Below are 24393 nucleotides of genomic sequence, written 5' to 3'. Positions count from 1 at the left end.
GATTCTGAAAGTCTCCTACTCTTTTGCTTTCACCCCATTGTGGGAGAACAGGAATCTGGTGGAATTCTTCAAAATCACAGATTTTGCTTATTGGTTACGTAGGGGGGTTGTTAATGTGTGTCATCTTTTTGTTTTTGGACAATTTAAATCCTTTTCGGAATTTAATTTCACTGATAGTACATCATTAGATGTGTTTATGTACTCACGTTTAAAACACGTATATGAGGCCTCTAGGAATAAAGGTTATATTTTTCCACGGGAGAATTTATTTTTTGATTATTGTTATGCCCATTCAGATGAGAGGGTTAAGATAGCTAGTCTATACAGTAAACTTCGAACGGCATTGGCAACTGTAACTCTATTTAAAAGCCCAAGTAAATGGGAGCAAGAGTTGCATTGCCCACCATTACAATGGACCAGTATTTATAGAAACGTAAGAAAGGCTACAATTTCTAATGCTCATAGATTAATTCAATTCAAGATCTTGCATCGGTTGTACTATACGCCAAAAACCCAAGCGAAATTTCCCAAAAACAAAGGCCGAGATTGTTGCTGTCCTAAATGTGGATATGTGAACGCAGATTTCGGTCATTTAATTTGGGAATGTAGTAAATTAAAAAGGTATTGGGAACAGGTCTTTGTAGCTCTACAAAAGGAGTCCTCTTCGACATATAACCCTGGGATGTTGACAGTGATGTTGGGATATTATGCTCTAGACATGGAAATTCCAGCCCGGGTCAGACAGATCTGGATGAGGGGTCTGATGGTGGCAAAAGTAATTTTAGTTAAATATTGGGGGTCTGTCTCCTCACCCTCGTTAAATGAATGGATCCTGTACCTTCAATAAATTAAAATTTATGAGGATATGGAAAGGAAACGGAGAGCGGCACGTGTGACTGTTCAGACATAGTTACTACTGTAATCATAGCTGTATTTATTAGAGCTGTAGTGACGACAGCCAATTGGGGGGGAAGGGGTGGGATTTCTTGTATTAATTTTGAATTTACAGTCATATTTACAATCTATGCAGGATTTTGATGTATTTTATAAGGTAGTTGACTATTGCCCATAGTGGCTATCCTGTATTGGCTATTTTTTCTATTATAATATGTGTTGTTTTTCATTGTGTATTTTGAAATAAAAAAAGAAAAAAAGAAAGTACATCTTGTCCTGCAAAAGACAAGCCCTGATACGGCTATGTGAATAAAAAATAAAAATATGAAAAAAAATTAAAAAAAAGTCACAGAAATGCACTTCGACCCCATTATCTGTATTTTAGAATACTATAGGTCTAAATTCTAGATATATTTGTGGCTTGGGCAGATTAGGTTTAACACTGACAAATGTAAGGTTATGCACATGGGAAGGAATAATGCAAGTCACCAGTACATGCTAAATGGTAAAACACTGGGTAACACTGACATGGAAAATAATTATTTTCCCTAAGATAAGGAAATTGGCCTTTGCCTCATGAGGGTTTTTACCTTCCTTTTGATAATTGTTGCAGGATAATAATGAACATATATTTTATTTAGCTTTAGCAAACCATGCGGGGAATTTACTAATATAGGAATTTCATACAATTGATTTTGGCTTCATGCACATGGCCGTTGCTTGGCCGTTCCGTGCATTGGGGACCACAATTTGCGGTCCCCAATGCACAGGCACTATTCGCGCCGCAACAGTTCCAAACCCGTGATCCGTCCGCACCGCAACAAAATAGAACATGTAATATTTATTTGCAGTGCGGAGGCACGAAGAGAATTCCCACGGAAGCACTCCGTTCCGCACCTCACCTTCCGGATTCAGGACCCATTCAACTCTCCCCTGACAGATTATGTCAAGGGAGACAAGGATCAGTCGAAATTAATATTCTTGGCCAATCCTTTTGTTTCTCCAGGGCTTAAGCTGCCTCCAGAGGTGTTTGGCAGGAGCTTTTTCCATTCTCTCCAAATAATATATGTTTGGCCGAGGTGAATGTGTATGGAAAAACTGGTACGGAGTCAGGAGAGATTGCTGTCGGACGAGCGATCGTGAATGTGTATGGCCGCCTTTACTGTGCAGCTGTAATACCAATTGGAAGAACTACTGTGGGGTTAACGTCCTCAACTTCCAGTTAATAGTGGGAGTAGAACAAACCAGGAGCAACAAAAACATGCAGCAAGTTTCATTATGTGGCAAGAACCCCTTCTGTATATGTATGTTGATAGAAATTACCCTGGGACAAAAATTGTGCAACTTTCCAACAGTCCCAAAGTAGGAATTGTGCAGAATGACATAAATAGGTGAAATGAACAGATGAGATATAAATATTTTATGAGCTGGACTTCTAGCTGGACTGTTGTGAAGGCATAATGATGATGCTGATTGGCTTATAGAAGTGTAATAGTTATAGCTCACCATAGTCTACTCCAGATTTGCAGGCTTTAGTCATTCGATCAAAAGCTCTGTTTTTGTCTGTTGTCTCTTGTTTCATCAAGCAGTTGCCTGAAAATGGATAAAAGTTGTTAAATCAGGAAAAATAAACTCTATATACCAGATGCTTCCGACCTCCAAAATACTTGACCTCATACTTCTGAGAAGGGACATCATGGAGATAGTGAAAAGGGAAGTATAATATGGTGCACAAAAGTTTTGCCTTCAGGCTAATACCTACTTACTGTATATGGGACATGACCCAAACTTATGACATTTTAATCTCAAATAGTGCACACAGTATATATTTTTGTCAAACCCCAAAATGAATACAGACACCCTAAGCTAATATTCCCCCAAAGACCAGATCCCCTAAACAATTACAGGCCCCAGATCAGATTTCTAAATATATATACCAGACCCAACCAACTGATACAGATGGTGACCTCAGATCAGATTCCTAAATATATTTATAGCCTCCAGAGACCCTGAACTTTTACAGACCCCAGACGAGATCCCTAAATATTTTTAGAGGCTCAAGAGACCCTGAACTTTTACAGACCCTAGACGATATCCCTAAATATTTTTAGAGCCTCAAAAGACCCTGAACTAATACAGACCCCAGACCAGATCCTTAAATATATTTAGAGCCTCCAGAGACTCTGAACTAATACAGACCACAGACCAGCTGTCCCCATAAACAGAGTGGAGACAGGGTTCTTCTTAAATAAAGGCCCAAGGCTATCCGTAAAATACTGACTCCAGACCAGACATATTACGTAGATCATCACTTCTCTTTGTGTGGCAGTCCTTTTCAATCCTGAGTTTTCACCACCACATCGCTTGTCCCGATGTGCACAGTGGAGGGGTAAAAGTGAATACATTCAGTAACTGGAGGAGTTTACAAATATACTTTACCTTCAGCACATTGACACACATTTCCCCGACAAATGCGACCAAATAACTTGTTTTCTTCTTGGGTGTGGTAGAACTTTTGACAGCGACTTTCTATAGGAGAGAAAAAGGATACTGGTTATAATCTCTAGGTACTTGCTGTTTTGCCTCATTAAAGAGGTTCCCCAACTAAATTTATTTTTTGAAAAATATACTGTATCTACCCTATCCTCACATCAATTGCAGGACTACTTTCATCAGAAGACATGATCAAAAACAGATTTGCTACTAGGGAATTGTGATTCAAACAGTACCAACTGCCTGGCTTCTCTTGGACTTTGATATTGTGGCCAGTGCTTTTGCCGTTTTACCCGAGCAATCAGCCAAAGATGAGGGAAAGTTTGCCACTGACAACTGTGACCCCTATAAAAACTCTGTTCCTGGCTGTTTAGTTGTCATGATTTTCCGTTAATAGCCATTGTGGTATTAGAAGGAAGGGGGGATCTAATTTTGTTTACTAGTTATACACCTTGTATGATGGTTTTAAGGAACAGCCTTGGGCCTAACAAAGGTACTCAGGGCTAACCTGTGCTATTACCTATAAAAGATGCCTGTGCATTTTGCATAAACACACAGGCAGTAAAAATACTTAAAGTGCTTCTGTCACCCCCCAAATACCAATTTTCAGTTTATGACTTAATATATAGACTTAATAAAGACTTCTCTTCCGGGTGTACGGCTGACGTCATCGGCGCAGTCGCACTGAGGAAGAAGCAGCCAAGTGAGCATCCTTCTCTTCGAATGAGGACCGGTACGGCGCAGGCGTGGGATTTGAGCTGCAGGCAGGGCCAGCTGGAGGATGAGAGCGCTCGCTAGACCTGTCAATCAAGAGGAGGAGGGGCCTTTTTTCAGACAGAGGATACGGCGGCTATGAGCAAGCCTGTCCAACTTGCTGGTAGTGAAGAAATTTACATATCACTAAAGTCCGAGGTAAGAGGGGTATATATCAAATCTGTAAACATTAGCAAATATATTAAGTCAAAAACTGAAAATTGATGTTTGGGGGGTGACAGAAGCCCTTTAATATTTTTTAAAGATTATGGAGGAGATTTATCAAAACTGAAGAAAAAAAAACTGGCTTAGTTATCCATAGCAACTAGAGTTAAGCGAATTTCCTTGTGCTTCACGGTAGCAAATTGATTTAACCTGAAATAGCGTAAAAAAAATTAAATATCATAATTATCTCCTCCATTTGCTCGCAAAATCCCGTGCGTGGTAAAGTATGAAGTCACCACGTGGACGGCGTGACAACAGGCCACACGAGATTTCGCACCAGATCTTCAAGCAAGATGCCGGCGGCTGGCCCATCACGAGCAAATAGAGGTGGTAAGTATGATGTTATTTTTTTCTGTTAATTTTACTCTGTTTTTACTCTAAGATGCATACATGATCGCGGCATCTGAGGGGTACAATGATGGGGAGCAGTGCTATCGCAGCTCCCTGTCATTGTACCCGCTCCTTACAAAAAAATGCATTTTGTGACAAAGTAATTGCTCACAAAACAAAAAATTTTTGTAAAATTCTGCGAAGCAGCCAAATAGAATTTTGAAGAAATTCGCTCATCTCTAATGGCAACCATATTCCACCTTTCATTTTTCAAAGGAGCTTTGGGTATAAACTTTCAGTTGGTCTTTATTAAACATTTCGAACCCCAGTCTCTGTGCAGCCTTGAGTTTTTCTAGCAACATGCTCTGAATTTTCACTCTGTTCAGTCAGGGAGCTCAGCTGACATTTCCTTATCTCTGATCTCTGACCTCCTAAACACTCATTATAGTTTAATTATTATCTTACTGATATGAATGTGACTTAACCCTTTCTACCCCAGGCCAGTTTTTACCTTCCTGCCCAGGCAATTTTTTGCAAATCCAACATGTGTCACTTTATGTGGTAATAACTTTGGAACACTTTTACTTATCCAAGCCATTCTGAGACACATTATACAGGGTGGGCCATTTATATGGATACACCTTAATAAAATGGGAATGGTTGGTGATATTAACTTCCTGTTTGTGGCACATTAGTATATGTGAGGGGGGAAACTTTTCAAGATGGGTGGTGACCATGGCGGCCATTTTGAAGTCGACCCTTTTGAATCCAACTTTTGTTTTTTCAATAGGAAGAGGGTCATGTGACACATCATACTTATTGGGAATTTCACAAGAAAAACAACGGTGTGCTTGGTTTTAACGTAACTTTATTCTTTCATGAGTTATTTACAAGTTTCTGACCACTTATAAAATGTGTTCAATGTGCTGCCCATTGTGTTGGATTGTCAATTCAACCCTCTTCTCCCACTCTTCACACACTGATAGCAACACCGCAGGAGAAATGCTAGCACAGGCTTCCAGTATCCGTAGTTTCAGGTGCTGCACATCACGTATCTTCACAGCATAGACAATTGCCTTCAGATGACCCCAAAGATAAAAGTCTAAGGGGGTCAGATTGGGAGACCTTGGGGGCCATTCAACTGGCCCACGACGACTAATCCACTTTCCAGGAAACTGTTCATCTAGGAATGCTCGGACCTGACACCCATAATGTGGTGGTGCACCATCTTGCTGGAAAAACTCAGGGAACGTGCCAGCTAGATGAACAGTTTCCTGGAATGTGGATTGGTCGTCGTGGGCCAGTTGAATGGCCCCAAAGGTCTCCCGATCTGGCATAATAACTGTGAGGGGGCACATATCTGGGCATAACGACTGTGAGGGGGCACGTATCTGGGCATAACTACTGTGAGGGAATAGAACATGTAAAAATTAAATAAAAGCGGCCAAACTAGAGACCGAGAGATTAATTGCCAAAGAGAATAAAACTAACCCTAAAATGTTCTTCAATTATATAAATGTTAAAAAGTATAAATCTGAAGGTGTCGGCCCTTTAAAGAGTAATGAGGGGGGAGTCGCAGAGAGCGACGAGGAGAAAGCAAAGCTGTTAAATATTTTTTTCTCCAATGTATTCACTGAGGAAAATAAACTGTCAGATGAAATACAGAATGGAAAAGTAATTTCCCCATTAAAAGTGTCCTGTCTGACCCAGGAAGAAGTACAACAGCGACTTAAAAATATTAAAATAGACAAATCGCCAGGACCGGATGGCATACACCCCCGTATCCTAAGAGAATTAAGTAATGTCATAGCCAGACCCTTATTTCTGATATTTGCAGATTCTATACTGACAGGGAATGTCCCACAGGATTGTGCATGGCAAATGTGGTGCCAATATTCAAAAAGGGTCCAAAAAAAGAACCTGGAAACTATAGGCCGGTAAGTTTAACATCTGTTGTGGGTAAACTGTTTGAAGGTTTTCTGAGAGATGCTATGTTAGAGCATCTTAATGGAAATAAGCAAATAACGTCATATCAGCATGGCTTCGTGAGGGATCGGTCATGTCAAACTAATTTAATCAGTTTCTATGAGGAGGAAAGTTCTAGACTTGACAGCGGCGAATCAATGGATGTCGTGTATCTGGACTTCTCCAAAGCATTTGACACTGTACCACATAAAAGGTTAGTATATAAAATGAGAATGCTTGGACTGGGAGAAAACGTCTGTATGTGGGTAAGTAACTGGCTCAATGATAGAAAACAGAGGGTGGTTATTAACGGTACACACTCAGATTGGGTCACTGTCACTAGCGGAGTACCTCAGGGGTCAGTATTGGCCCCTATTCTCTTCAATATATTTATTAATGATCTTGTAGAAGGCTTGCATAGTAAAATATCAATTTTCGCAGATGACACTAAACTGTGTAAAGTAATTAACACTGAAGAGGACAGTATACTGCTACAGAGGGATCTGGATAGATTGGAGGCTTGGGCAGATAAGTGGCAGATGAGGTTTAACACTGACAAATGTAAGGTTATGCACATGGGAAGGAATAATGCAAGTCACCCGTACATACTAAATGATAAAACACTCGGTAACACTGACATGGAAAAGGACCTAGGAATTTTAATAAACAGCAAACTAAGCAGTAAAAACCAGTGTCAGGCAGCTGCTGCCAAGGCCAATAAGATTATGGGTTGCATCAAAAGGGGCATAGATGCCCGTGATGAGAACATAGTCCTACCACTTTACAAATCATTAATCAGACCACACATGGAGTACTGTGTACAGTTCTTGGCTCCAGTGAACAAGGCAGACATAGCAGAGCTGGAGAGGGTCCAGAGGAGGGCAACTAAAGTAATAACTGGAATGGGGCAACTACAGTACCCTGAAAGATTATCAAAATTAGGGTTATTCACGTTAGAAAAAAGACGACTGAGGGGAGATCTAATTACTATGTATAAATATATCAGGGGTCAGTACAGAGATCTCTCCCATCATCTATTTATCCCCAGGACTGTGACTGTGACGAGGGGACATCCTCTGCGTCTGGAGGAAAGAAGGTTTGTACACAAACATAGAAGAGGATTCTTTACGGTAAGAGCAGTGAGACTATGGAACTCTCTGCCTGAGGAGGTGGTGATGGTGAGTACAATAAAGGAATTCAAGAGGGGCCTGGATGTATTTCTGGAGCGTAATAATATTACAGGATATATCTACTAGAGAGGGGTCGTTGATCCAGGGAGTTAGTCTGATTGCCTGATTGGAGTCGGGAAGGAATTGTTTTATTCCCCTAAAGTGAGGAAAATTGGCTTCTACCTCACAGTTTTTTTTTTGCCTTCCTCTGGATCAACTTGCAGGATAACAGGCCGAACTGGATGGACAAATGTCTTTTTTCGGCCTTATGTACTATGTTGCTATGAGATGGAATTTCATAATTTCACTTTTTTGGCAGATTTTCCATTTTAATCCATCTTTTTCCACTAACAAAGCAAAGGTTAACAGCCAAACAAAACTTAATATTCTGTAATATTCAGTAGTTTACAGAAACACCCCATATGTTGTCATAAACTGTTGTACATGGCAGGGAACAGAAGAAAAGGAGCACCATATGGTTTTTAGAGGGCAGATTTCACTGGGATAATTTTAAGCTGCCATGTCACAGTTGAAGACCCCATGATTTACCCCTAAAGTAGAAAAAGTGACCCCATTTTGGAAACTAAGGGATAAGGTGGCAGTTTTTTTCGTACTATTTTAGGGTACATATGATTTTTGGTTGCTCTATATTACACTTTTTGTGAGGCAAGGTAACAAAAAATAGCAGTTTTGGCACCGTTTTTATTTTTTTTAATTTACAACGTTCATCTGACAGCTTAGATCATGTGCTATTTGTTTGTTTCTGTTTTACATAATAAAGCATTAAAAAAAAAAAAGATTTTTTAGTGTCTCCATATTCTGAAAGCCATAGTTTTTTTTTATTTTTTAAGCAACTGTCTTAAGTAGGGTCTCATTCTTTTTTTATGAGATGATGGTTTGACTGGTATATGCATATGACTTTTTGATCGCTTGGTATTACGCTTTCTGTGATGTAAGGTGACCAAAAATTGCTTTTTTGACACACTTTTAATTTTTTTATTTTTTACGGTGTTCACCTGATGGGTTAGGTCATGTGATATTTTTTTACAGCAGGCCATTACGGACGTGGCAATACCTAATATGTATACTTTTTTTATTTATTAAAGTTTTACACAACAATATCATTTTTGAACCAAAAAAAAATTTTTAGTGTCTGAGAGCCATATTTATTTATTTTTTGGGCGATTGTCTTAGGTAGGGCATCATTCTTGCGGGATGAGATGATGGTTTGATTGCCACTATTTTGGGGTGCATATGACTTTTTGATCGCTTGCTATCACACTTTTTGTGATGTAAGGTGACAAAAAATTGCTTTTTTTATACCGTTTTTATTTATTTATTTTTTACGGTATTCACCTGTGAGGTTAGATCATGTGGTATTTTTATAGAGCAGGTTGTTACAGATGCGGCAATACCTAATATGTATAATTTTTATTTATTTATTTAAGTTTTACACAATAACAGCGTTTAAAAAAAATTAAAATCGTTTTAGTGTCTCCATAGTCTGAGAGCAATATTTTATTTTTTTGGGCGATTGTCTTAGGTAGGGGCTCATTGTTTGTGGGATGAGATGACGGTTGGATTGGTACTATTTTGGGGGGTATACGCCTTTTTGATCGATTGGTGTTGCACTTTTACTGATGTAAGGTGACAAAAAATGGTTTATTTAGCACAGCTTTTATTTTATTTTTTTGACGTTGTTCACCTGAGTGGTTAGGTCATGTGATATTTTTATAGAGCCGGTCGATACAGACGCTTTTGGGAAAAGGACATTTTTTTTTTACTTAAAAATTTTAATTTTTTATTTTTATTAAAAATAATTTGGGAAAACTTTCTTTTTTTCACTTTATTTTTTGTCCCACTCTGGGACTTCAACTTTTTGGGGTCTGATCCCCTTTACAATGCATTACAATACTTCTGTATTGTAATGCATTGGCTGTAAGATCCAGGCAAGCAGGATGTAAGTAAATTACATAATACACTTACAGCCAATGCTATGGCTGTCAGAGACACCAAATTACTAAAGTGTGCATAGCCTTTAAATTTTAAGTACCAAAAAAGATACAAAATAAGTTGAAATGGGCTTTTCCAGGAATTTTATTTATCAAATGGATCAGTGGGTGTCAACTGGAACACCTGGAAACTTCACCAATCAGCTGTTTTGGGCAGCCGCTGGTGCTGGAAGCTATAGAATGGATGGAATGGATTGCCTGTGTATTTCCATTGCTGGCATATTGGACTTTATTGGACTGACTTTATTTTGCTAAGTATCAGAAGACCCCATGGATAACCTACTAGGGATGGACATATTAGAGACACCCACAAAACTTTAGGTATTGTCTGTATAGACAGTACAGCAGGCTGTGTGTGCATTATGGCAGATGCAATAAAGTAGGAGTTAATGGGGAGAAAAGTGTTAATAGACAGTACAGTCTCCAGGACTATGCCGCCATCTAAAGAGACCAGGGAGTAGCAAAGGAGCTTCATATACAGTTGTATCTGTGTGTACAATGTATAATGTATTATCTAGGCCTCCAGAATACAGTCCAGTTGTGATTTGTCATTCCACTCCCTGCCCTCTAATAATGAAATGACTCTGCCGAACATGTCCCAGTCTACACAGCAGAAATGTGAGCTAGAGGAAACAGAAAGTTTCCCATTTTCATTAGCACTATCTGTACAAAGTTATTTTAAGTTTTTGAGATCATTACTAATTTTCTAACCTGTTTTTTCATGTTTGAACTATTTGTAGCTATTGGGGCCATACAGCTTCTAATATTTCATCCGATTACAGTACATACTGTAGAAGGTTGGGTTGCAGTATAAATGGTGTGTTGCTTTTTTACATCAGTCTATAGCGATCTGAGGACTAAAGGTTTTCCATTTCAGTTTCCCAAGTCTATAAAGTTACCTGGTGAATAATAGTCATAGATTGTGATGGATCCAGGTTGGACAAGTCCCACATTTAAATTTCTGTTAAGTTTAACCTTCAGACATTGTTCCTCACTGTGCGAGACCTGCCGGGATAAAAAATACATAAAAAAAAAAAAAGTTTAAGATTATAGTCCCTGTGGAAATGGATTCCTCAAACATTATGACAACCTCAATTACAGCATGAAAATATAACAGCAATGTAGATTACTGCAGCCTTCTTCCTAAAGAAAGAAAGAAAGCCATGCCAAGTCAATGTCAAGTTAACATTTGCCATCTAGTTCCTCACCCCCCTGCAAACCCCAGACCTCGAAATTGGCTCTTGGCCAACACTTGGGGTGGAAGCCAGAGCAAAACTGGCACTTCTCCAGCTTTGGCTGTGGAAGGGCCACTATTCCTGGTCCCATGTAGGAGCCTTCTGGGCCAGAGGGACCAGGATTGGTTTATGGGCGGCCCCTTTTCTTATGGAGAGGGCCTCTGATGCACCATGACCTATGGCACGTTTTTGATGCACGGGTATGGAAAGCACGTATCTCGGTCTTTCATTAAAAAATGTGTCCAGAGTGTCAATGTGGTGTGTTCAATACCCTAGAATAGGGTAGTTGCAAACTGTTCTTTTAATATAATGTTATTTAACCACCTCCGGACCGCCTAACGCAGGATCGCGTTCCGGAGGTGGCAGCCCTGCGCAGAGTCACGCATATATGCGTCATCTCGCGATGGCCGAGATTTCCTGTGAACGCGCGCACACAGGCGCGCGCGCTCACAGGAACGGAAGGTAAGAGAGTTGATCTCCAGCCTGCCAGCGGCGATCGTTCGCTGGCAGGCTGGAGATGTGTTTTTTTTAACCCCTAACAGGTATATTAGATGCTGTTTTGATAACAGCGTCTAATATACCTGCTACCTGGTCCTCTGGTGGTCCCCTTTGTTTGGATCGACCACCAGAGGACACAGGTAGCTCAGTAAAGTAGCACCAAGCACCACTACACTACACTACACCCCCCCCCCCCCCCGGTCACTTATTAACCCCTTATTAGCCCCTGATCACCCCTGATCACCCCATATAGACTCCCTGATCACCCCCCTGTCATTGATTACCCCCCTGTCATTGATCACCCCCCTGTAAAGCTCCATTCAGATGTCCGCATGATTTTTACGGATCCACTGATAGATGGATCGGATCCGCAAAACGCATCCGGACGTCTGAATGAAGCCTTAGAGGGGCATGATCAATGACTGTGGTGATCACCCCATATAGACTCCCTGATCACCCCCCTGTAAAGCTCCATTCAGATGTCCGCATGATTTTTACGGATGCACTGATAGATGGATCCGATCCGCAAAACGCATCCGGACGTCTGAATGAAGCCTTACAGGGGCATGATCAATGACTGTGGTGATCACCCCCCTGTCATTGATCAACCCCCTGTAAAGCTCCATTCAGATGTCCGCATGATTTTTACGGATGCACTGATAGATGGATCGGATCCGCAAAACGCATCCGGACGTCTGAATGAAGCCTTACAGGGGCATGATCAATGACTGTGGTGATCACCCCATATAGACTCCCTGATCACCCCCCTGTAAAGCTCCATTCAGATGTCCGCATGATTTTTACGGATGCACTGATAGATGGATCGGATCCGCAAAACGCATCCGGACGTCTGAATGAAGCCTTACAGGGGCATGATCAATGACTGTGGTGATCACCCCCCTGTCATTGATCAACCCCCTGTAAAGCTCCATTCAGATGTCCGCATGATTTTTACGGATGCACTGATAGATGGATCCGATCCGCAAAACGCATCCGGACGTCTGAATGAAGCCTTACAGGGGCATGATAAATGACTGTGGTGATCACCCCATATAGACTCCCTGATCACCCCCCTGTCATTGATCAACCCCCTGTCATTGATCACCCCCCCTGTCATTGATCACCCCCCTGTAAGGCTCCATTCAGACATTTTTTTGGCCCAAGTTAGCGGAATTTTTTATTTTTTTTCTTACAAAGTCTCATATTCCACTAACTTGTGTCAAAAAATAAAATCTCACATGAACTCACCATACCCCTCACGGAAACCAAATGGGGTCACATGTGGGGTATTTATACTGCCCTGGCATTCTAGGGGCCCCAAAGCGTGAGCAGAAGTCTGGTATCCAAATGTCTAAAAATGCCCTCCTAAAAGGAATTTGGGCACCTTTGCGCATCTAGGCTGCAAAAAAGTGTCACACATCTGGTATCGCCGTACTCAGGAGAAGTTGGGGAATGTGTTTTGGGGTGTCATTTTACATATACCCATGCTGGGTGAGAGAAATATCTTGGTCAAATGCCAACTTTGTATAAAAAAATGGGAAAAGTTGTCTTTTGCCAAGATATTTCTCTCACCCAGCAAGGGTATATGTAAAATGACACCCCAAAACACATTGCCCAACTTCTCCTGAATACGGCGATACCACATGTGTGACACTTTTTTGCAGCCTAGGTGGGCAAAGGGGCCCATATTCCAAAGAGCACCTTTAGGATTTCACAGGTCATTTACCTACTTACCACACATTAGGGCCCCTGGAAAATGCCAGGGCAGTATAACTACCCCACAAGTGACCCCATTTTCGAAAGAAGACACCCCAAGGTATTCCGTGAGGGGCATGGCGAGTTCCTAGAATTTTTTATTTTTTGTCACAAGTTAGTGGAAAATGCTGATTTTTTTTTTTTTCATACAAAGTCTCATATTCCACTAACTTGTGACAAAAAATAAAAACTTCCATGAACTCACTATGCCCATCAGCGAATACCTTGGGGTCTCTTCTTTCCAAAATGGGGTCACTTGTGGGGTAGTTATACTGCCCTGGCATTCTAGGGTCCCAAATGTGTGGTAAGGAGTTTGAAATCAAATTCTGTAAAAAATGACCTGTGAAATCCGAAAGGTGCTCTTTGGAATATGGGCCCCTTTGCCCACCTAGGCTGCAAAAAAGTGTCACACATCTGGTATCTCCGTACTCAGGAGAAGGTGGGGAATGTGTTTTGGGGTGTCATTTTACATATACCCATGCTGGGTGAGAGAAATATCTTGGCAAAAGACAACTTTTCCCATTTTTTTATACAAAGTTGGCATTTGACCAAGATATTTATCTCACCCAGCATGGGTATATGTAAAAAGACACCCAAAAACACATTCCTCAACTTCTCCTGAATACAGAGATACCAGATGTCTGACACTTTTTTGCAGCCTAGGTGGGCAAAGGGGCCCATATTCCAAAGAGCACCTTTCGGATTTCACAGGTCATTTTTTACAGAATTTGATTTCAAACTCCTTACCACACATTTGGGCCCCTAGAATGCCAGGGCAGTATAACTACCCCACAAGTGACCCCATTTTGGAAATAAGAGACCCCAAGGTATTTCGTGATGGGCATAGTGAGTTCATAGAAGTTTTTATTTTTTGTCACAAGTTAGTGGAATATGAGACTTTGTAAGAAAAAAAAAAAAATCATCATTTTCCGCTAACTTGTGACAAAAAATAAAAAGTTCTATGAACTCACTATGCCCATCAGCGAATACCTTAGGGTGTCTACTTTCCGAAATGTGGTCATTTGTGGGGTGTTTGTACTGTCTGGCCATTGTAGAACCTCAGGAAACATGACAGGTGCTCAGAAAGTCAGAGCTGCTTCAAAAAGCGGAAATTCACATTTTTGTACCATAGTTTGTAAACGCTATAACTTTTACCCAAACCATTTTTTTTTTACCCAAACATTTTTTTTTTATCAAAGACATGTAGAACTATAAATTTAGAGCAAAATTTCTATATGGATCTCGTTTTTTTTTGCAAAATTTTACAACTGAAAGTGAAAAATGTCATTTTTTTGCAAAAAAATCGTTAAATTTCGATTAATAACAAAAAAAGTAAAAATGTCAGCAGCAATGAAATACCACCAAATGAAAGCTCTATTAGTGAGAAGAAAAGGAGGTAAAATTCATTTGGGTGGTAGGTTGCATGACCGAGCAATAAACGGTGAAAGTACTGTAGGTCAGAAGTGTAAAAAGTGGCCTGGTCTTTCAGGGTGTTTAAGCACTGGGGGCTGAGGTGGTTAATACAGTTAATATGTCTTGTAATGTACCAGCATATCTCAGTATGGTTTAGTCACAGGTTAATAATCCTGACTTTCCCCTGTAGGAAGTTAGGTGTTAGACTTAGTAGTAGTTCAGGTATAGTGGATTTTCTGAGGAAGTGAGAGAACCTACATGTGCTCAATCCTTAGAGTAATAGGCCTAGAGAACAATTGTCTCTGGAGATGTTTGCATCAAGTCAGCTATCTCTACTTCATAGTGCTCCAGAAAGAATGAGAAAGGAAAGATCTAAAAGGGCCAGAATCTGCATGGTTGGACATTAGAGTCAGTCAATAAAATTGAAATAAAAAAAATTATGGCTTTTGGAATATGGGGAGAAAAAATTTAAATCCAAAAATGTCAATGGCCATTTTCATGAAAGGATTAAAAAGAACCAATTGAAAAAATTGAATAAAACAATTAAAAAAAAGTTTTTTTAGCCCAAAATGAGTACAATGCAATCATAAAAAAATGCCCCAAAAGTGTGCATATTAAGTACCAAAAATTAAACAAAAATGTTTGAAAAATTACACAAGATATTTGCAGTTTAACCACTTAAGGACCACAGGTTTATACCCCCCTAGTGACCAGGCCCTTTTTTACAAATCGGCACTCCACAACTTTAGCGGTCTATTGCTCGGTCATGCAACTTACCACCCAAATGAATTTTACCTCCTTTTCTTCTCACTAATAGAGCTTTCATTTGGTGGTATTTCATTGCTGCTGACATTTTTACTTTTTTTGTTATTAATCGAAATTTACCGATTTTTTGGCAAAAAAAATGACATTTTTCAGTTGTCATTTTTTTTAAAAAAAACGACATCCATATATAAATTTTTCTCTAAATTTATTGTTCTACATGTCTTTGATAAAAAAAAAATGTTTGGGTAAAAAAAAAATGGTTTGGGTAAAAGCTATAGCGTTTACAAACTATGGTACAAAAATGTGAATTTCCGCTTTTTGAAGCAGCTCTGACTTTCTGAGCACCTGTCATGTTTCCTGAGGTTCTACAATGCCCATACAGTATGAAAACCCCACAAATGACACCATTTCGGAAAGTAGACACGCTAAGGTATTCGCTGATGGGCATAGTGAGTTCATAGAACTTTTTCTTTTTTGTCACAAGTTAGCGGAAAATGATGATTTATTTTTATTTCTTTTTTCTTACAAAGTCTCATATTCCACTAACTTGTGACAAAAAATAAAAACTTCCATGAACTCACTATGCCCATCACGAAATACCTTGGGGTGTCTTCTTTCCAAAATCGGGTCACTTGTGGGGTAGTTATACTGCCCTGGCATTCTAGGCGCCCTTATGTGTGGTAAGTAGTTTGAAATCAAAATGTGTAAAAAATGACCTGTGAAATCCTAAAGGTGCTCTTTGGAATGTGGGCCCCTTTGCCCACCTAGGCTGCAAAAAAGTGTCACACATGTGGTATCTCCGTACTCAGGAGAAGTTGGGTCAAATGCCAACTTTGTATAAAAAAAATGGGAAAAGTTGTCTTTTGACGAGATATTTATCTCACCCAGCATGGGTATATGTAAAATGACACCCCAAAACACATTGCCCAACTTCTCCTCAGTACGGTGATACCAGATGTGTGACACTTTTTTGCAGCTTAGGTGGGCAAAGGGGCCCACATTCCAAAGAGCACCTTTAGGATTTCATCGGCCATTTTTTACAGATTTTGATTTCAAACTAGTTACCACACATTTGGGCCCCTAGAATGCCAGGGCAGTATAACTACCCCACAAGTGACCCCATTTTGGAAAGAAGATACCCCAAGGTATTCGCTGATGGGCATAGTGAGTTCATGGAATTTTTTATTTTTTGTCACAAGTTAGTGGAATATGAGAATTTGTAAGAAAAAAATAAAATAAAAAAATCATCATTTTCCGCTAACTTGGGACAAAAAATAAAAAATTCTAGGAACTCGCCATGCCCCTCACGGAATACCTTGGGGTGTCTTCTTTCGAAAATGGGGTCACTTGTGGGGTAGTTATACTGCCCTGGCAATTTAGGAGCCCTAATGTATGTGAAGTAGTTTGAAATCAAAATGTGTAAAAAATGACCTGTGAAATCCTAAAGGTGCTCTTTGGAATGTGGGTCCCTTTGCCCACCTAGGCTGCAAAAAAGTGTCACACATCTGGTATCGCCGTACTCAGGAGTAGTTGGGGAATGTGTTTTGGGGTGTCATTTTACATATACTCATGCTGGGTGAGAGAAATATCTCAGCAAAAGACAACTTTTCCCATTTTTTTATACAAAGTTGGCATTTGACCAAGATATTTATCTCACCCAGCATGGGTATATGTAAAATGACACCCCAAAACACATTGCCCAACTTCTCCTGAGTACGTTGATACCAGATGTGTGACACTTTTTTGCAGCCTAGATGCGCAAAGGGGCCCAAATTCCTTTTAGGAGGGCATTTTTTGACATTTGGATCCCAGACTTCTTCTCACGCTTTAGGGCCCCTAAAATGCCAGGGCAGTATAAACTGACCCCATTTTGGAAAGAAGACACCCCAAGGTATTCAATGAGGGGCATGGCGAGTTCATTGAATTTTTTTTTTTTGGCACAAGTTAGCGGAAATTGTTTTTTTTTTTTTTTTTCTCACAAAGTCTTCCTTTCCGCTAACTTGGGACAAAAATTTCAATCTTTCATGGACTCAATATGCCCCTCACGGAATACCTTGGGGTGTCTTCTTTCCGAAATGGGGTCACATGTGGGGTATTTATACTGCCCTGGCATTTTAGTGGCCCTAAAGCGTGAGAAGAAGTCCGTGAGGGGTATGGTGAGTTCATGTGAGATTTTATTTTTTGACACAAGTTAGTGGAATATGAGACTTTGTAAGAAAAAAAAAAAAAAAACAATTTCCGCTAACTTGGGCCAAAAAAATGTCTGAATGGAGCCTTACATGGGGGTGATCAATGACGTCCGTATGTGTTTTGCGGATCCGATCCATGTATCCGTGGATCCGTAAAAAACATATGGACTTCTGAATGGAGCCTTACAGAGGGGTGATCAATTACAGGGGGGTGATTAATGACAGGGGGGTGATCAGGGAGTCTATATGGGGTGATCAGGGGTTAATAAGGGGTTAATAAGTGACGGGGGGGGTGTAGTGTAGTGGTGTTTGGTGCTACTTATTACTGAGCTGCCTGTGTCCTCTGGTGGTCGATCCAAGCAAAAGGGACTACCAGAGGACCAGGTAGCAGGTATATTAGACGCTGTTATCAAAACAGCGTCTAATATACCTGTTAGGGGTTAAAAAAAAAATCTTCTCCAGCCTGCCAGTGAACGATCGCCGCTGGCAGGCTGAAGATCCACTCGCTTACCTTCCGATTCTGTGAACGCGCGCGCCTGTGTGCGCGCGTTCACAGGAAATCTCGGCTCACGCGAGATGACGCCAATCGGCGTTAGTGTGACTTGGGCGCGCCGCAGCAATGACGCCTTTCGGCGTTAGCGTGGCGGCAGGTGGTTAAGGTTGATGAAGACTGTACTGCAGTGAGAGGGACATTGCTTAAACACCCTTCACACTTAGACATGACCTGGCCAGTCGTATCTCAGTTCTGTACCCCTCATCTGGAAATTACAGCCACCATTGCAAGAGTCATAAATGCCAGCCTTAGATTCTGCAAAGAGAGGGACTTTGGAGAGATATAGGGGAGTACTACAACCCCCATCCTCACTTATATCCACACGTTGCTCTCTGGAAAGATTTGCACTGTCAATTGTTTGGAACGGCACCTACATCTCCTGACTTGCACCCTTACAACACTCATAACACCAAGGGCACCCCAACTACCATCAGGCAGGAGCCCCAATATCAGGGTATGCCTAGACAGAAGAAAGGGTATGCCCCCGATTGCAAATATTGATATTAATTTGGGTCCAGCTGTTCCCTGCTCTGATGAGTCCTGTATATATGGTTGGGTGTGATCTGTGTTTTGTCATCTAGGGCCTTTGAAATTGCCTTCTAGCTACTCAAACCTCAGCAACCCAAGATACTGTAAGACAGGGCTGGCGTCATAAAAAAGAGTCATGGATCTAGCTATACTCAAATCCTCCATAGTGATATCAGAAGATGGAGGATGGATATAGTCAGAGAAAGTTGATAATTACAGATGTGGTCTAATTAGACGCTAAGTCTTGCAACAAGAGGACGTAAAGACTTTTTGCCCAGTTGGCACACTTTAAGATGGGGTGCATCATTAGACTAAGAGAAGCAAGATGGTCATTTTAACGAATTGTCTGTCATCTAGGCCATTCAGACCTAGCTTTTAGGAGGGGTTGGGAGCAAGCACACATGGTTAACAGGCTCCAGATAACCCAGACAGACAACTGGAAGAGAGAATTAGCTCCCACAATTTTTTTGTCCACCATCCAGACACAGGTGGCCCCTTCATTGCACACCCTGGTCTCTGCCCTGACTATTTCCAGGTGATTGCATCACTTCCTTGGCTTATCCATTTACCAGATGGACAGGCCAACATTTATAGGACCAGATGCGGCTCCAGTTTCAGAAACCTATGTGTGCGCAGGATCTACGTGCAGGATCTACAGGCCCAGCTGCAACATCTGTAGGCAAATGTGCCACGGGATACCATACAGAACCTGTATGTAGAGATGGCCTTGCGGTTCGCCCGGCAGTCATTTCGCGGCGAACTTTGCGTGTTCGCGATTCGCCGAACATGCGAACATATGGAGAAATTCGCGCCCGCCATATTCTTTTACATTATGAAGAACTTTGACCCATGACACATCCATCAGGTGGTACAGGACAGCCAATTGAGACATTTCAGCACATGGACATACCCCCTACCTTATAAATAAACCTGATCTGGGCACCATTTTACATTCAGTGTTTTGCCAGTGTAGGGAGAGGTTGCTGTGTGGAGCAGGGACAGGCTGTTAGGGACAGAAATCGCTAGCTAATAGGGCCACAAAAGTCCTTTTAAGGACTAGTATAGGTGTGCTATATATATATGTGTGATACACAGAGGGGTGCAATATACTTATGATATACTTTTATAATGAGTCAAAAACACATAGATCTATATAGTGATCACCTGGAAGTCAGGGGCCTAGGGGCTAGGGGCTTACCAGGGCCATTTTTATATAGGGTAAGGGGTAAGGTTCCGGACGGGGTCGCTCTTATCAGGGTGGGTGGTCTGTGGTTAGGCTATCAGGGCCAGAATAGCACCCCCCTGTAGGGCAATATCAGGGACAGTTCTTTGCCCACCCTGTCCTTCAATAACACATCATCATCTAGCCCAGGGATAGATGGTTTTTGCTTTCCCTCCGGGATTCATGGATGTGCACTGGAACCCCCCGCATTGTGGTAGGACATATGGTTTCTGATTTTGTGCCGCCGAGCACATGTTATCGCCTACCACATCTATGCTTTTTGCTTAAAGGGGTTCTGCACTTTGTTTTAACTGGATAGATCATCAGCATCTGATCGGCGGGGGTCCAACCCCCGGGACCGCCGCCGGTCATCTGTTTGAGAAGGCAGCGGCGCTCCAGCAGCGTCGCGGCCTTCTCGCTGTTTACCGCTGGCCCAGTGACGTCACGACTAGTATCAACTAGCGTGGGCGGGGCTAAGCTTTGTTCACTTGAATGGAGCTTAGCCCCGCCCACGCTAGTTGATACTAGTCGTGATGTTACTGGGCGGCAGTAAACAGTGAGAAGGCCGCGCCGCTGCTGGAGCGCCGCTGCTTTCTCAAACAGCTGATCGGCGGGGGTCCTGGGTGTCGGACCCCCGCCGATCAGATGCTGATGATCTATCCAGAGGATAGATCATCAGTTAAAACAAAGTGCAGAACCCCTTTAACTTTAATAATTTAATTTATTTTCATTTTGAGGGATATCTTTTCCATTGGCAATTGATGTATCAAAAAGGAACTTAGCTACGTTCCTTAACCGGTTTTTGAACCAGCAATTAAAATGTCTATCACAGTCAGGAACTGGAACTGAGCTGCACCTAAGCCACGTGACCTATGAGTGTGATGTCACTGGTATAGGGTAAGCTGCAAGAAGGCCACGGCACTCACATGTGTGTTAGATCCCCACCAATCAGATACTGGTGACCAGAGCATAGGACATCAGTATAAAAAAGTCAGAAAACCCTTTAAAATTATTAAGAAAAATGTTTTTCCCCAATAAGCATTCTTTTGTTATGTTAAAAATTGTTCTCCCAGAGTCAGATGACCTCCTACAAATGATTGTGTCACTATCAACTATCCAACCCTTACTCCTTTCAGTCTGTGACACCTTCAAAATGTTATTGCATGCAAACCAACAAAAGTACCAAACTTTTCTCTGGGAGACTCCAGTCAGGACCACAATAAAGCCCCAGTAGCTAAAGAGCCACTATGTATGACCAGAGCTTTCAAGAGCTCCAGTCATGTTTCTTACCTTGTAAGGACAGGAAATGGCTGAGGGGAAAGAAAAGGCCCTTTCTTATGTCCTTAAGCAGGTTTCCTGTCTCTGAGAGGTATGGTGTTGTCATGGAAGATAGAATTCATTTGTATGTATGGCATGAGTGCAACCATGAGCATCCTATTTTATTTCCTTTTATGCGTAACTATATTATTATATGTTATATAGTATAGTACATATGATATGGTATTATAGATGAACCTCATAAAATTTTACTTATTGTAATGTTAAACGAAACAGCAATGGACATGTAACCAATTGACTTCTCACCTGCTGCAGGTAGATGATTAGAGCTCCTTTTTCGAATGCCCCTTTGTTTATCTCAAATAAAGAGATGTACTTGTCCACTCCATTCTTAAGCTGGAAAACATAACAATATTCTGGTTAAGATAACATAACAGCCTTGATCTTCAAAAAACGTTCTCATTGTGTCAGTATAGCATGTCTGTATTACCCGATGTACAGTCGTGGCCAAAAGTTTCGAGAATTACATAAATATTGGAAATTGGAAAAGTTGCTGCTTAAGTTTTTATAATAGCAATTTGCATATACTCCAGAATGTTATGAAGAGTGATCAGATGAATTGCATAGTCCTTCTTTGTCATGAAAATTAACTTAATCCCAAAAAAAAACTTTCCACTGCATTTCATTGCTGTCATTAAAGGACCTGCTGAGATTATTTCAGTAATCGTCTGGTTAACTCAGGTGAGAATGTTGATGAGCACAAGGCTGGAGATCATTATGTCAGACTGATTGGGTTAAAATGGCAGACTTGACATATTAAAAGGAGGGTGATGCTTGAAATCATTGTTCTTCCATTGTTAACCATGGTGACCTGCAAAGAAACGAGTGCAGCCATCATTGTGTTGCATAAAAATGGCTTCACAGGCAAGGATAATGTGGCTACTAAGATTGCACCTCAATCAACAATTTATAGGATCATCAAGAACTTCAAGGAAAGAGGTTCAATTCTTGTTAAGAAGGCCTCAGGGTGTCCAAGAAAGTCCAGCAAGCACCAGGATCGTCTCCTAAAGAGGATTCAGCTGCGGGATCGGAGTGCCACCAGTGCAGAGCTTGCTCAGGAATGGCAGCAGGCATGTGTGAGCGCATCTGCACGCACAGTGAGGCGAAGACTTTTGGAAGATGACCTGGTGTCAAGAAGGCCAGCAAAGAAGCCACTTCTCTCCAAAAAAAACATCAGGGACAGATTGATCTTCTGCAGAAAGTATGGTGAATGGAACTGCTGAGGACTGGGGCAAAGTCATATTCTCCAATGAAGCCTCTTTCCGATTGTTTGGGGCATCTGGAAAAGGCTACCATTAGTCCTGTGTCATGCCAACAGTAAAGCATCCTGAGACCATTCATGTGTGGGGTTGCTTCTCATCCAAGGGAGTGGGCTCACTCACAATTTTGCCCAAAAAACACAGCCATGAATAAAGAATGGTACCAAAACACCCTCCAACAGCAACTTCTTCCAACAATCCAACAACAGTTTGGTGAAGAACAATGCATTTTCCAGCATGATGGAGCACAGTGCCATAAGGCAAAAGTGATAACTAAGTGGCTCGGGGACCAAAACGTTGACATTTTGGGTCCATGGCCTGGAAACTCCCCAGATCTTAATCCCATTGAGAACTTGTGGTCAATCCTCAAGAGGCGGGTGGACAAACAAAAACCCACTAATTCTGACAAACTCCAAGAAGTGATTATGAAAGAATGGGTTGCTATCAGTCAGGAATTGGCCCAGAAGTTGATTGAGAGCATGCCCAGTCGAATTGCAGAGGTCCTGAAAAAGAAGGGCCAACACTGCAAATACTGACTCTTTGCATAAATGTCATGTAATTGTCGATAAAAGCCTTTGAAACGTATGAAGTGCGTGTAATTATATTTCACTTCATCACAGAAACAACTGAAACAAAGATGTAAAAGCAGTTTAGCAGCAAACTTTGTGAAAACTAATATTTGTGTCATTCTCAAAACTTTTGGCCACGACTGTACATGAAAATAGAAGCTCTCCTATGATACATGCGCCACATCCCTTTTTATTGACCTTTACTTGCCTTGTTTAGATCTTTTTCATCTGGGGAGAATCCAGTCATCATGGAAATATCAATGATGGACATGGTAGCATCTACAGGTTTGCGGTGTCTGTGGATATCCCAAGTTTTTGTTATTCCATGGGTTTTGGATATAATCAACTTCTAACATATAGACACTTTATTAGCTCACTTTTTATGAAGTAAAAAGTGTGTTGTTAACTTGTCAAGGCTGACCCTAAAAATACTGTCAATGTAACCGGTGACTCTCAGTGTATAAGAGATATCAGTGCCAAGTGGAGCCAAATAGATGTAAATGGAAAGTCCAACATTCCTACTTTATAATCAGACTTCAAACACAAACTCTAGTGTTACACATTGTTATCAAAGTCAATAAATCCTATCCAAGGGACCTACCAACCTTTATACACAAAGTGTAGAGTGAAGTTCAAGGGATGTGGAGAAGTCCATTTATACACGTATCTAACACCTTTCCTATGTGCCGTACTTAGACTGACTTCAAAATTACTGATCATAAATGTGTCCACCAAGTTTTTGTAACAGAATGAGAAGGTTTGGGTTCATTTTCATGTTCTAGGGTGGTCTGAATTATAATTTAGAGTCTGGTTTTAGGTCTTGCAGGCCAGTGTCAGGACCTTGTATGAGATAGAACCTGAAGGAGAAGAGGACTCGGGAATGAAGAGTGGTAAGTAGAGTTGGAGCGAACACCTGGATGTTCGGGTTCGAGAAGTTCGGCTGAACTACCCGGAAATGTTCGGGTTCGGGATCCGAACCCGACCCGAACTTCGTCCCGAAACCGAACCCCATTGAAGTCAATGGGGACCCGAACTTTTCGGCACTAAAAAGGCTGTAAAACAGCCCAGGAAAGAGCTAGAGGGCTGCAAAAGGCAGCAACATGTAGGTAAATCCCCTGCAAACAAATGTGGATAGGGAAATGAATTAAAATAAAAATAAAATATATAAAAATAAACCAATATCAATTGGAGAGAGGTCCCATAGCAGAGAATCTGGCTTCACGTCAGC

General features: G+C 41.2%; 1 protein-coding gene across 1 annotated transcript in view; it reads right to left on the bottom strand.

Moving 5' to 3' along the window:
* LOC120988562 (venom factor-like) overlaps positions 1-24393 on the bottom strand; it is a 170604-nt gene that overhangs the window by 13532 nt on the left and 132679 nt on the right. Inside the window, exons 34-38 of the mRNA XM_040416090.1 lie at positions 23374-23461; positions 21584-21673; positions 10741-10846; positions 3334-3423; positions 2401-2487 (exon numbers count right to left, since the gene is read on the bottom strand). Coding sequence (XP_040272024.1) covers positions 2401-2487; positions 3334-3423; positions 10741-10846; positions 21584-21673; positions 23374-23461 — 461 coding nt within the window. The remainder of the gene's footprint in view (positions 1-2400; positions 2488-3333; positions 3424-10740; positions 10847-21583; positions 21674-23373; positions 23462-24393) is intronic.

The sequence above is a fragment of the Bufo bufo genome, chromosome 1, assembly GCF_905171765.1.
Source record: "Bufo bufo chromosome 1, aBufBuf1.1, whole genome shotgun sequence".
Taxonomy (NCBI): Eukaryota; Metazoa; Chordata; class Amphibia; order Anura; family Bufonidae; genus Bufo; species Bufo bufo.
The sequence above is the reverse complement of the archived record's forward strand: the minus strand, read 5'-3'. Positions and strand labels throughout refer to the sequence as shown.